The 13,191-nt window shown below is 41.1% G+C and overlaps 2 protein-coding genes across 3 annotated transcripts; one reads left to right on the top strand and one right to left on the bottom strand.

Moving 5' to 3' along the window:
* Positions 1-1,597: 1,597 nt before the first annotated feature.
* LOC120051412 (T-cell surface antigen CD2-like) lies at positions 1,598-7,506 on the bottom strand. Of its 2 annotated transcripts, none has more exons than XM_038998264.1 (5): positions 7,284-7,506; positions 3,182-3,460; positions 2,852-3,097; positions 2,475-2,633; positions 1,598-2,341 (listed from the first exon to the last, which is right to left on the bottom strand). In XM_038998264.1, the coding sequence occupies exons 2-5, from the start codon at positions 3,396-3,398 to the stop codon at positions 2,043-2,045; spliced, it is 921 nt and encodes a 306-aa protein (XP_038854192.1). In that variant the 5' UTR covers positions 3,399-3,460; positions 7,284-7,506; the 3' UTR covers positions 1,598-2,042. The 2 variants fall into 2 exon arrangements, with proteins under 2 accessions (XP_038854192.1, XP_038854193.1); XM_038998265.1 differs by lacking the exon at positions 7,284-7,506 and adding an exon at positions 4,792-4,916.
* On the top strand, positions 5,833-10,449 carry LOC120051411. The gene is made up of 5 exons (XM_038998262.1): positions 5,833-5,920; positions 7,013-7,309; positions 8,023-8,274; positions 8,470-8,574; positions 8,821-10,449. Exons 1-5 carry the CDS (start codon positions 5,836-5,838, stop codon positions 9,603-9,605), a joined length of 1,524 nt encoding a protein of 507 aa, XP_038854190.1. The 5' UTR covers positions 5,833-5,835; the 3' UTR covers positions 9,606-10,449.
* The last annotated feature ends 2,742 nt before the right edge of the window (positions 10,450-13,191 follow it).

Consider the following 13,191-nt stretch of genomic DNA (forward strand, 5'->3'; position numbering starts at 1 on the left):
TTCACAAGTAGGTCCCTGGCCCACCCACTTCCTCTATTACTGTTGAATAGTCATGCAAGCAGATTAAATGAACACGGAAGCAAAGCACCATCTAGGGTTTATATAGTGAACAGGCGTGTGATGGAGAGGTTTTTTCAAATCAAATGTTATTGGTCACATACACATGGTTGCAGATGTGAATGCAAGTGTAGTGAAATGCTTGTAAAAAAAAATGGGTGCAAAAACTTGTGTTAACAGTCGTGCAGTTCAGCATACACAAATGCGCACACACACACACACACAGCGTCACATCCCTCCCACACACACAGGAAAAGGAGGTAAGATGTGTGGAAGCGAGGGCTTCAGATAAGTGTTGCTTTCAGCATCTTTGCTCCCTGCATGCTATTGGTTGGTGCCGTGTGAAAACCACAGCCAAGAGGCCTCAGCGATGTAACAGGAAAACAAGAGATTACATGAGCGCTTTACTCAGAGGTGTGATTACAGAGAATGACTCAAATGAACAATGATGTGAATGGAAACATTTTCAGAACTATTGTTATCATCTTGCAATTGTTAGCTATCAGACCTGGGTTCAAATACATTTGCATTGTAATTATTTTGTATTTGAAATACTTATTTCGTGTGTATTTAAGTATTTTCAAATAATGCTGCCCGAATCAACTAGATAATTTGAAAGTATTTCTATAAATAGAATACTATTTTAAACTATTTTCAAATACAAGCTGTCGTACACGTCGTTCCAGAGCATCCCAAAATGTTCAGTGGGTGACATGTCTGGTGAGTATGCAGGTCATGGAAGAACTGGGACATTTTCAGCTTCCAGGAGTTGTGTACAGATCCTTGCGAAATGGGGCTGTGCATTATCATGCTGAAAGATGAGGTGGAGGCGGATGAATGGCAAGACAATGGGCCTCAGGATCTCATCTCGGTATCTCTGTGCATTCAAATTGCCATCAGTAAAATGCAGTTGTGTTCGTTGTCTGTAGCTTATGCCTGCCCATACCATAACCCCACCATGGGGCACTCTGTTCACAACGTTTGCGGTTGTGAGACCGGTTGGACGTACTGCCAAATTCAACTACGTTGGAGTTGGCTTATGGTAGAGAAATTAACATGAAATTCTCTGGTAACAGCTCTGGTGGACATTCCCGCAGTCAGCATGCCAATTGCACAGTCCCTCAAAACATGAGACATCGGTGGCATTGTGTTGTGTGACAAAACTGCACATTTTAGAGTGACTTTTTATTGTCCCCAGCACAAGGTGCACCTGTGTAAATATCATGCTGTTTAATCATCTTGTTGATATGCCACATCTGTCTGGTGGATGTATTCTCTTGGCATAGGGGAAATGATCATTAACAGGGATTTAAACAGATTTGTGCACAATATTTGAGAGAGAAAAGCTTTTTTTGCAAAAGGACAATTTCTGGGATCTTTTATTTCAGCTCATGAAACATGGGACCAACACTTTACATGTTGCCTTAATATTTTTTGTTTAGTGTACTTGTACTTTCATAGAAAAATATCCATATACTAAATTCAAAATGTATTTGAAAGTAATTGCAATACTCTAAATAGTATTTGAAGTGAACCCAGGTCTGTCAGCTATTAATCATTGAAAGATGCCATACATTGCCTCAAAGCACAGCTCATTATTAGCTTTGTGGTTGGCAATCACATAATTCAGTCAATGACTATGTGCCTGTAATTCTTTACTTTTTATTGACAACCACACAGACATCAAGTTAAGATCACTACTTCAAGAGGAGGTGGATAGATAGGTAGGCTACAACCTATGGATGATTTTGATAAACACTCAACTCAACATAAAAACAATGAAACAGAATTTTGAAAAGGCATTGGAAGAAAAACATTTAATTTATAAGTGTAAAAATAATCTACATTCATTTGTACAATAGAACACTGTGTGGGTGTTTTTTCCTTCCTTTTCTATTCTTTAGATAACAACATTTTCAACATGTGAGCTGCTGGAACTCCTTTCCTTGGATCAGAAAGTATATAGGCTAAACCTGTTTCCAAACTCATTGCCTGGGGGGGTGAGGGCCTTTCTTCCTGGGCTGGGGTAGTGGTGGGGGCTGCTCCTCATCATCATCCATTGGTGTCTGTGGAGGCCTCCCTCGAGCCTGGGCTCTGGGTTGGGGCTCTGCCTGGCCAGAGGCTCTGGCCGTGGGCCTGGGGCCGGTGGAACCAGGTGGGGCCCCACCGGGGGGTCTCTGCCTTTGCTTCTGGCCCTCTGGTTGAGAAGGATGCTTTGTCTGGCCCTCTGGGTGGTAAGGATGCTGGGTCTTGGTCAGGGGGGCTAGTCTCAACTCTCTTTCCTCTGTGAAGGAGAATGAACAGATGAAATGAGGGAGGGAACAAAAGAAAGATACTGTAGATACCATAAATGTTTCTGTGCACAGAACACCAACACAATAGCCATAGACATTTGAGCTTTGGTCTGAAGCGATTACCTTCAAAGCGCATCTGGCTCTTGCGTCGGCTGAGGCAACAGCACACCGAGGTGATGATGATGAGGAGGAGTACCAAGCCCCCTCCCCCGGCCAGGATGCCCACCATGGTCAGGAAATCAAATCCCAACAGTAACTGAGGATCACCCGATTTTGAGACAGCTGAGAGGATGGTGGGGGATGAGGGGTGGAGCAGAGGAGAGACAAATTAGATGTTTTACTGTCTTTTTGTCTTTTTTATGTGGTGCTCCACCAATCTTAAATATTGGTCACTTTTTTCCTGAAAACAGAAAAGAGAGAGACAGAAGAAAAGAGAGAAAGAGAAAGACAGAGAGATACACAAAGAGAATTGCAATTGAGCCCTTCAAAACATACTGTACCTTTGCATGTTGGTTTGATGGTGTCACTTTTCTCCATGCTGAACTCGTTGAATGCAGAGCAGGTGAAGTTGTCCCGCTCTTTCAGTTGTTTCAGATCGATGATAAAGGTTGTTTTTGTTTCCCCGTTTAAAGGCAGTTCGTTCTTGCTCCACTTGAAAGTCACTCCCTCAGTGTTGGTCAAGGTACAGGTAAAGGTGACGTCCTTAGCAGAACAGGTGAATTTCACTGAGGGCTTGGAGACCTTTTCTGGAGAGAAACAAAATGTCAGTGTCTCTAAAGGAGAGGATACGGTACTTGTATGGTTGGAAAGAAAGAGAGAAAGAGGCTTACCCTTCATACACAGCCTGAAGGACTGTTCTTTGATGCTTCTCCCGTCGCTGTTGAACACCTCTGCTTTGTAAGTACCTTCGTTTGCCAACGCCAGGCCTTTGAGCTGGAGAGACCCATCATCTAAGATGTCCTCAGCCTTGCCTGGTTTGAACATTCCATTCTTTCTTTTAAATATAACGTTGCCATTGTGTTTCCAGGTTATTTCTTTCGAACTCATGTCAGTGTATTTCAGAGGGATGGTGAAGTCAGTTCCAGGTTGGAAATAATAATCGCATTGATCTGTGATAGAAGAGAAGAAAAGAGATCAGAATAATTCTCTGTTGTTGCTGACGGTAGCATACTTTTATTACATTATGGGGTCAATAAAGAGTTAGAAAATGTGATCTAATTCAAATCTTATTATTGACATTTTTGGTCAAGCATTTATCTACAGTATAAATGACCAATTATGTATGCTACATTTCAAAGTAAAATAAGTTAATTTCAAGTACAACTGTTCATTGTTAATTCCTCATCATTTGTCAGTTAGGCCAACTACCAGGCAAATATGCTCTAAAACAGGCCTGTAAAATAAAGTGTCACAATTTATACCAAGTGTTTTAAACTTGGATCAAATTCAAATAATGCTACTGTATGAAAAGACATGTTCAACTGGTTGGGTCAGCCACATTAACCCAGATGATTCTATTACAGCTTCCTGTTCTTGTGTACTGGGTGTTTGAAACAGAACATGTCTAAAACCACAACTTTCTGAAAGGCCACAGATACTAAAACAACAGGACCTCTTCAAATCAAATGGCCTATCTGGGGACAATCTCATAGACAGATGGTCAGATTAAGCCTTCTCCTTGAGTAAATAGGATGTTAATCTTGGTCAAATGACCGATATCTTATACATTTATATATCAATGGTAATTGAAATCAAATAAATTACATTGGCATGGAAAAAAACACGTAAGTAAAGAAATAAGTATTGTACCACATAATGATCTTAAAATATCTAAATAGCATTTACAACATCCATACAAATCACTCTAATAATGAGATAAAATTGCGATATCAAAGATCGAATCCCCAAGCTGACAAGGTAAAAATCTGTCGTTCTGCCCCTGAACAAGGCAGTTAACCCACTGTTCCTAGGCCGTCACTGAAAATAAGAAGTTGTTCTTAACTGACTTGCCTAGTTAAATAAAGGTAAAATAAAAAATGGACATTGTTACATTTACAAGATAACACGTAATAGAGGCACCACAGAAGAGACATTTTCAATGTAATTTTTCATGCCCACGTCATTGTTCATTTTCTCCCTAACATTGCTCAAATTAATTGTGATCAAATGTAAAGGTTCAATAGCAATCCATGAATGTGACCATCAATAGGTAAGAGTTATTTATTTACCAGATTGACCCTATTTGATGATCATTTAAATGAAAAGCATGCTATTTAAAATCAATAGACATCCTCTTCTCAAATAACTGATCCAACAATTACTCATCTTTTTTACAGTATAAAAAAAGCCCGGACTAAACAAAACATCCTCAAAAACCAATCCAAAGGCTTCGGGGGGGGGGGGGGGGGGGGGGGGGGGGGGGTTAGAGGGAGAGTCTTACCTGCTGCTGAAAGAGAGAGAAATCCATGAAGGACAAGGAATACCAGTGGTAATGTACAGGCCATTGTGTAGTTACTACATGTACTGTGAGAAAAATGTACAGGTTTCAGTTTAGTAGTCAACCTCTTTCCTGGGTCTCACTGTGTGTGTGTGTCTCAGAAGAGGAAATGATCCAATCAGCAGGCCCTGTATGTATCTACTCCCTCAGCAGTGCAGAGATGTCATATCTTAAAATAAGCTTCAAACAAACTCTTCATCTTCTCATCAGTATCAACACAGCCATTTTCTCAGCCACGTCCTAAACGCAACCTTTTTTAACAAAACGTTAAAAAAAAAATGTATTCATTGTGTGGCATCAAATGCCACACAACTCCATATTAGGACATTCTCATAAATGATGACGATTTCAACAAATGTACTTATTTTTTTATTTACATTAGTCATATAACGTTGACTTATGATACTGGTTTCAGATCAGCTTTTCCTTTCTGAACCTAACGCTAGGTCATCGTTCAAAACTGACCCTGGGTCTGTACTTAGGAGTGGCAAGCTCATACACTGTAATCACTTACCAATTCAAAACTGAGCCCTATATACCTAATGGGGAGCACATCTGAAAGGATTGGACAAGTGAAAGCAACATGGCAGGATGTGTTGATACCTTTCTTTTCCTCAATCTACCAGAAGTACCCAGGTGTAGGTGATTGGTCTTGAATTTGAATGGAGCAAGCCAGTGAACTACAGTTTTCATGGATTGTAGAACTATGCTGACATCTAGTGTTCAATAAAGTTAGTTGCATCACCTGCACTTGGGAAATTCCAATTGCCTTCCCCCCAAACTGCGAATTGTTGTACGTTTTTCTAATTTTAGCCAGTCAAAGAGAGAATTTACATCCAAATGTCCTTTCCTTGACCTCGGATGACTTCAGCAGGTCACCGTGGTCGACTACATTCCATGTGAGCATCCACACACACGACAAAACCATAATAGTCCTCAAGAGAAACAACAACACTTTCACTTTCATATGGATCGCACCTGCGGGCGATGGCTGACCAAGGAATATCAACTCCCAGTATAATAGGCATAGTCACTATATTCTGTTGCATTTATGGCGGACAATTCGTCAATGGTAATTGAATGTATTTCTCCGGACTAGTAGACTATTTATAATTCGAGACACAATTAAAGAAAGCTGAGATGTCAGTCTAGTGAGACCACGTGTTTGGACGCGCTGATCCATGATCGACGCTCCTTCACTACTCTCCTGTCCTAGAAAAATCCCTTGATGGATTGTCCTTGGAATACATTTGGTATTGTTAGCCTTTTTCTATTGCTTTTGCTTACGAATGTATTTTATTTTATTGACATAAATGTTATTTAGAATACCAGTGGTGGAAAAAGTACATCATTGTCATACTTGAGTAAAAGTAAAGATACCTTAGTAGAAAATTACACAAGTAAAAGTGAAAGTCACCCAGTAAAATACTACTTGAGTAAAAGTCTAAAACTATTTGGTTTTAAATATACTTAAGTATCAAAAGTTAAAGTATAAATCATTTCACATTCCTTATATTAAGGAAACATTTGTTTTTGGCCAGGGGCACACTTAAGTAACTTCAACACTCCGACATAATTTACAAAGGAGGCATGTGTGTTTATTGAGCCAGATCAGAGGCAGTATGGATGACCAGGGATGTTCTCTTGATGTGTTTGAAAAGGACAATTTTCCTGTCTGCTAAGCATTCAAAATGTAACAAGTACTTTTGGGTGTCAGGGAAAAGTATGGTGTAATTTTTACATGATTTTCTTTAGGAATGTAGTTGAGTAAAAGTTGTCAAAATATAAATAGTAAAGTACAGATACCCCCCAAAATTACTTAAGCAGTACATTAAAGTAGTTTTACTTAAGTACTTTATACCACTGAAAAATACTACAACTGAATTTAGGCTAATTACTAGCCTAGCTAGAGTTTACCCACCATCTATTCCCCACACCTTCTGTTTCCCCGCCCTAAAATATTTTGGGTTTCAGATACTGCATTTTGTGCCAGGTGTTGCTTTTGGGGCCTTTCTACACTGTCTAGAAAATAAAGTAGGGGGAAGACTGTTGTATTACAGGGTAATAACATTGTTCCTTACAATAACTCAGCCCATTTATACCATATGAGGGCAATGTGACTATGTCATGTTAACTGTGGTGTAACTCTGTTCTCATCCCATAGCAGCTGGACCGTCCACCACCCGTTATGTCATCACAAACGGCAATGTCATTCTCAACCCTGGGATCCGTGGTGGAGTTTTACTGGAGATCCTCTGGAAACATGGTGTAAATAAGGCGGTGGAATGGGACACTGCCGGGATACAGGAATTTCGTGATTTTAAAGGGAGGACATCCTTGAACACCACGACTGGAGAAATCACAATCAGACAGCTGACCAAGCAGCTCAGCGGGGTGTATGAGGCAGAGTGTATGATTGGTGTGGAAATACAGACCTTTCAGCAGAGAGTGGAAGTCATTGGTGAGTCAGGGTTTCCTAAAGGATGAATCAGGACCGACGTTTGGGTCATAAAGTCACTTGGTTGGCAACCACTGGCTTGTTGTAATATGATAAGTACTCAACCATAAATTAAACCTATGCCGTGCTCTCCAAAAGTCCCCATGATAAGAATTCCAGAGATAGATATCACATCAGATGCCCTGGCCTAGAACCAGCCATTCCGGTCTGTGGGGGAATAATGTCAACATTTCCATGATTGAGCAAGATTTCAGTCCAACAGTTGTTACTAAGCTAACAGCAATAAACCTGGTAACACAAGCACATTGTAAAGAGAAAGAGCTGTGTGCAGTGTGTGTGCGTGTGCAGTGTGTGTGTGTACAGTGTGTGTGCGCAGTGTGTGTGCGCAGAGTGTGTGCGCAGAGTGTGCGCAGAGTGTGTACTGTGTGTGCACTGTGTGTGTAATGTGTGTGCGCTGTGTTCAATGTGTGTGTAGTGTGTGTGTGTGTCACCAAGTGCCCTCTGTCTGATGTACTCCTCCATTAATGACATAATGTCAACGTTCAAACTTCTATGATTGACATTTAGTATCACCAGCCAGCCAACAGTCGTTACTAAACTAACAGAGAGAACATTTTACAACACAAACACATTTTAAAGAATAAGAGTATGTGTGTGAAATATTCCTTACTTTCCCTCCACTTTTGCATAACATACTCCTCCATTTCCATCCACAGACCCAGTATCACAACCTGAAGTCACCTGTGAATTGAACGGTACCATGGCAACAATTCACTGCAGTGCTGAGGGTCCACTGGTGGAGTTTCGCTGGTCTTGGTCTGACCACCAGGGGGAGATGTGGAGCCAGGAGCAGACTGGACAGCACTACAACATCAAATCCCCAGAGTCAGTCAGCTACACCTGTGAGGCCAGGAACCCAGTCAGTGAGAAGACACAGACATACAACAGCAACGACTGCCTGGCCACAGGTAAAGAGAGATAGGCGAGATGTAGAGGGCTTGGGTTTTGTAAAGCGAATACCATTCTGTTGGTATACTCAGTCAAGGTTTAATCATGTCCAAGTATTTTAATGCTGTTGATAAAGAAATAGAAATTCCTTTGTTCAGTTTCCACTGACCATGTGACCTGACCTGTGTGTATCTGTCTGTATGTGTGTGTGTCAGGTAATCCTGAGATCTACATCTACACTGGTATTGGTGCAGGTGTCTTGTTGTTGGTTGCTGTTGTGGTTGCTGTTGTGGTCTGGCTCATCAAGAAGCGTTCCAAAGGTAAGTCCATATCTTTAATTAAGGACAGTAATACCTTATAACAGGGTTCTTTATTATGAATCTCCTTGAAGTTGTAGTGACATTGTGTTGATTCATTGTGTTCGGTTTAGACTCAAAATCAACTGAAGAAAATCTGTCACTTTGTCTGAAGTTGCATTTCCCTTTCTTTCTAAGCCCTCTAGTCGCTCCATACCTGCATACCCACTGACTTCCCTTATTTTCTCTCCTTTGTTTTTGTTCCTCTAGATTTGCGGAGCACAGGGAATGCCAGCCATCCTGAAGAGGATCGAGAGAAGGCGGTGGCAATCAGCCAGGCAGAGATTGTGGAAGAGGAGAAAAAGCTATTACTAGATGAAGAACTCACTCAGAACATAAGTGTAAAGGATAGGGTCAATCAGATCAACCAGAACAGTGAGGCTGTGAAAACTGGAGATGGTGAGGGAGAGAAGAAACCATTACTAGACAAGGCAGGATCCACTGACTCAGATGTTATTGTGAGTAATATCCCGTTCAAACTGAACAACCAGAATCAGGTGTGGTGTGGGGAGTCCGGAAAGAAACGGAGGGAAGAAAAAGAGCAGAACGCAGAATCCAAACAGAACATGAACTTTACCTTGGGGAGTGTACCAGGGGATACCGGCCAAACTGCTCCTCCGAAGCCACCTCGGAGCAGCCTTAACTATAATTCACCGTACCCACAGATCCTGGAGACACAGCACAGCAGAGAGCATCATGGGAGAGGACCTGACCAAAGCATGAGTGATAATGGCACAGAGAGAGATGGAGAGGGAGATGGACAGCTTATGTCCCAAAAAACCTTAGACACAGGGAAGGAGAGCGGAGGAAAGGAGGGGGGGACAAGAGAGGAGGGAGAGCACGTTGAGAAAGAGAAGGTAGTAGAAGATGATTTAGTGAGAGTGGAGGGAGAGGGACAAGAAGAGACAGATAGGAGAGGTGATGGAGGAGAAAAAAAGGGACAGGAGAGAGAGATGGAAAATAATGAAGAGCAGATGAAAGGAGAGGGAGAATAAAGAGGGAAGAAAGGAGAGAAGGGAGAGGAAGGAAAGAGCCCAACTTCTCCCGAACAACCACTCCCCTGCAAAGTCACCCGACCACCTCTCGCCCCAAAACCATCATCTATAAGACATGGCAACCAGATGGGTGTAGAACAAGGAAGCGTAGTGAAGACAATGGAAACTCAGAGGATTGGTAGTCACACAGACAGAGAGAGAGGAACACCTGACCTACCAGGTCTGAGGAGACCCACTAGCTCAGTGTCAGACAGTACAGACACTCCTGATAGAAACAGTCCAGGATTGTCAGCTGTTTCTATAGCCACAACATTTAGTCCAAAGGTGGGCAGTGGTACTCTATCCAATCCAGGAAAGTCCAGTTCAGGTGCACCCTCCGGACCAGTAGACACCAGTTCAGATACAACGTGTACAGCAATAGAGAGTAGCTCAGATACTCTGTCTACTACAGAGGAAAATGTACCAACAGAGACCAGTAAAGCTACAGCCTCTGTACCAGGAGAAACCAGTTGAAAAGCACTTGTTGAAATAGTTTGTTAAACAAAAATGTTTGGCTCTGTATGGGGATGTTTTGTTTCTCTTATATTTAGACAATTTAAAACCAAATACTTTAAGACTTTTACTTTAGTCATTTTCAATTAAAGTATCTTTACTTTTAGTCAAGTATGACTTTTGGGTACTTTTTCACCACTGTATTATAGCACATCAACATAATGTATTGTGTTGGTACAGTATACAGTACATTTTTTATACCAACATACATTTTGTATTTTTAGGTGCATTTTATAAAGAAAAACATTTCATTAATATCTTTCTTGATCCTTTACATGGTGTGAGGGCTGATACTTTGCTATATAAAAACAAGACATATTTCAAATGTTAATATAAAAAAAAGATGTGAGAAAAAGTTTATTTTGTCCCGAGTTTCAATAATGCCTGGGGCGTAGGCCCGTATAAAAAATAAGAAATAACCCTATCACTTTGACTTCATGGATCTCACTTGTGGGATATGGCTGACCAAGGACGATCAATTCCAACTGTAATAGTATTAGTCACCATCTTCTGTTGCATTTGTGGCAGATAATTCATGAATGGTAAGTGACTATATTTCCCGCAGGTATTCATAATTATAGTCTAGACGCACTCAAGTGAAACAGAGGAGATTTCAGTCGAGTGTAAACTGACAAGTGTTTTGACACAGCCATCCAGCGGGCGCCAGTTTAATCTTTTTTCATTAATGTTTGTTAGGGTGCAGACTACTGAGCTGAGTTAAGGGTGGGCATTATAAGAACATGTGAACTATATAGACTGTGCCATTGTGTATTTTAAAGGTGAAAGGTAGGCCTACTTCACAACTGAATGTATACTGGGCTGTTATTACTGGGTAGGACAAGATGTTAACACTCCACTAAAGGCTATGACATGTTAAGAGTGATGATGCAACCATAGAAATAGAATTTAAGTAGACCTACCGGAATTATGATTCTATTTCTAAGGGTGTAACTCTGCTCTTTTCCCATAGCAGCTGCAGCTTCACCAACACGTTATGTCATCACAAACAGGAATGTCATCATCGATCCTGGGATCCCTGGTGGAGTTCTACAGGATATCCACTGGAAACATGGTGTAAACAAGGAGGTGGAATGGAACATCCCGACAGGATACAGGAATTTGGGGATTTTAAAGAAAATACATCCTTGAACACCACAACAGGAGAAATCACAATCAGACAGCTGACCAAGCAGCTCAGTGGGGTGTATGAGGCAGACTGTATGATTGGTGGTGAAATACAGACCTTTCAGCAGAGAGTGAAATTCGTTGTTAAGTCATTGTCTCCTAAATGGCAGGTCGGGACTTGTGATCCAATGATGGATCGGGACCTCTTTTTAGGTACCAGCTAAAGACGGGGATGTAACACATTTTTTAAATGTAATCTTTTTTTAATTAACTAGGCAAGTCAATTAAGAACAAATTCTTATTTACAATGACAGCCTACCCCTAGCCAAACCCGGACGACGCTGGGCCAATTGTGCGCCACCCTATGGGATTCCCAATCATGGCCGGATGTGATACAGCCTGGATTCGAACCAGGGACTGACACCTCTTGCACTGAGATGCAGTGCCTTAGACCGCTGCGCTGCTCGGGATTAAAAAAGGTCAAAGGTTCAAACACAAAAAGGTTGCCAACGACTGTGTCATGTGCTGTTAAAGTGCTGAACAGGAACCTTGGTTAGTCCACACTTTTTAAAGACATTTCTGTTTCTGGTTATCTTTTGACTTGTTTTATAAACAAACCCTATATGCAGCTCTCTCCAAAAGTCCCCGTGATAAGAACGCCAGTATGATAGCAATCATATATCAGATGGGAGAACTATGTAGGTTTGTGAGTAAAGAAACAAAGTGACAGTCACAGATAAATCTGACATGTGTTTGTGTTTACATGTGTGTTATAGGGATTCCATGGATCCTCATAATATCTGCTTTTGGTGTCCTGGCCTTAGTTTTGTTTGTTGGAGTATTTCTTATCTACAAGAAGTGTTACAAAGGCAAGCCCACATCTTTAAGTAATACTATGGTGTTTTTATTTATCTTTTACTCCTTTAAATTGGATTTAACCTCTCAGGATCAAAGAATGATTTCAGGTCAAACACTATTCATTATGTCAAGTTTAGACTAAAGCATCCCACTGGGCAGAAACTGGTTGAATCAACGTTGTTTCTACGTCATTTCAACCAAAAATTAAATTTGATGTTCAATCTATGCCAAAAACAGATTGGATTTACAAGGAATTTCATATTTTTTCAACCAACTTTGAACCTAAATCCAATGACATGGTGAAATGTTTTACTGATATCACGTTGAATTCACGTTAGCTGACAACTCAACCAAATGAAAATCAAAACTAGATGTTGAAATGACGTCTGTGCCCAGTGGGAAATCTGTCAGTTCGCCTGACGTTGCTTTTCGGGTTTCATAGCTACAGATTGTTACACCAGATAATGTGATTTAGTCAAAGATTTTTGGTATCAATTTCTGGGAGTGACAGGTTAGGTACTGTTTGGTGTAGCACAGAGGATTTTCGACCAACCTTATCTTGGTAATACTATCTTCGTTCTCGATTCGGCCAAACATGTATCGTCTAAAATATCCATGTCCAGTTGCAGGACGTGCGTTTGAATATAGAAAATGCTCCATTATTCAAATAAATAAATGTTTTGCTCCATGAAGTAATCCAGCAATGTGTACACCGTCATCATGTCTATTTCAAATAATCTCTCATTGTTCGAAACAGGTGAGTGTCATCATGACATGCAGCACTTTCGGGTGGGCCCACCTGTCTCAATCAATGAGAGAATATTTGAAATAGACAAGGTTTCATCATAAGCCGGCTCTCCATACCTCTACGCCCATTGACTTTGCCTTCTTTCATCTCCTTTGTTTTCTCTAACATTCCCATATCCAGACTAATGCAAAGCCAATGGAGACCCTGAGACCAGATCTGTCCATTGGAGGTATCACAGCTGATCCTCAACACAGACATCACATCCACACGCCTCAATGTGGGCTGAGTCCTGGGGATGACAAC

Source organism: Salvelinus namaycush, chromosome 7, assembly GCF_016432855.1.
Source record: "Salvelinus namaycush isolate Seneca chromosome 7, SaNama_1.0, whole genome shotgun sequence".
NCBI lineage: Eukaryota > Metazoa > Chordata > Actinopteri > Salmoniformes > Salmonidae > Salvelinus > Salvelinus namaycush.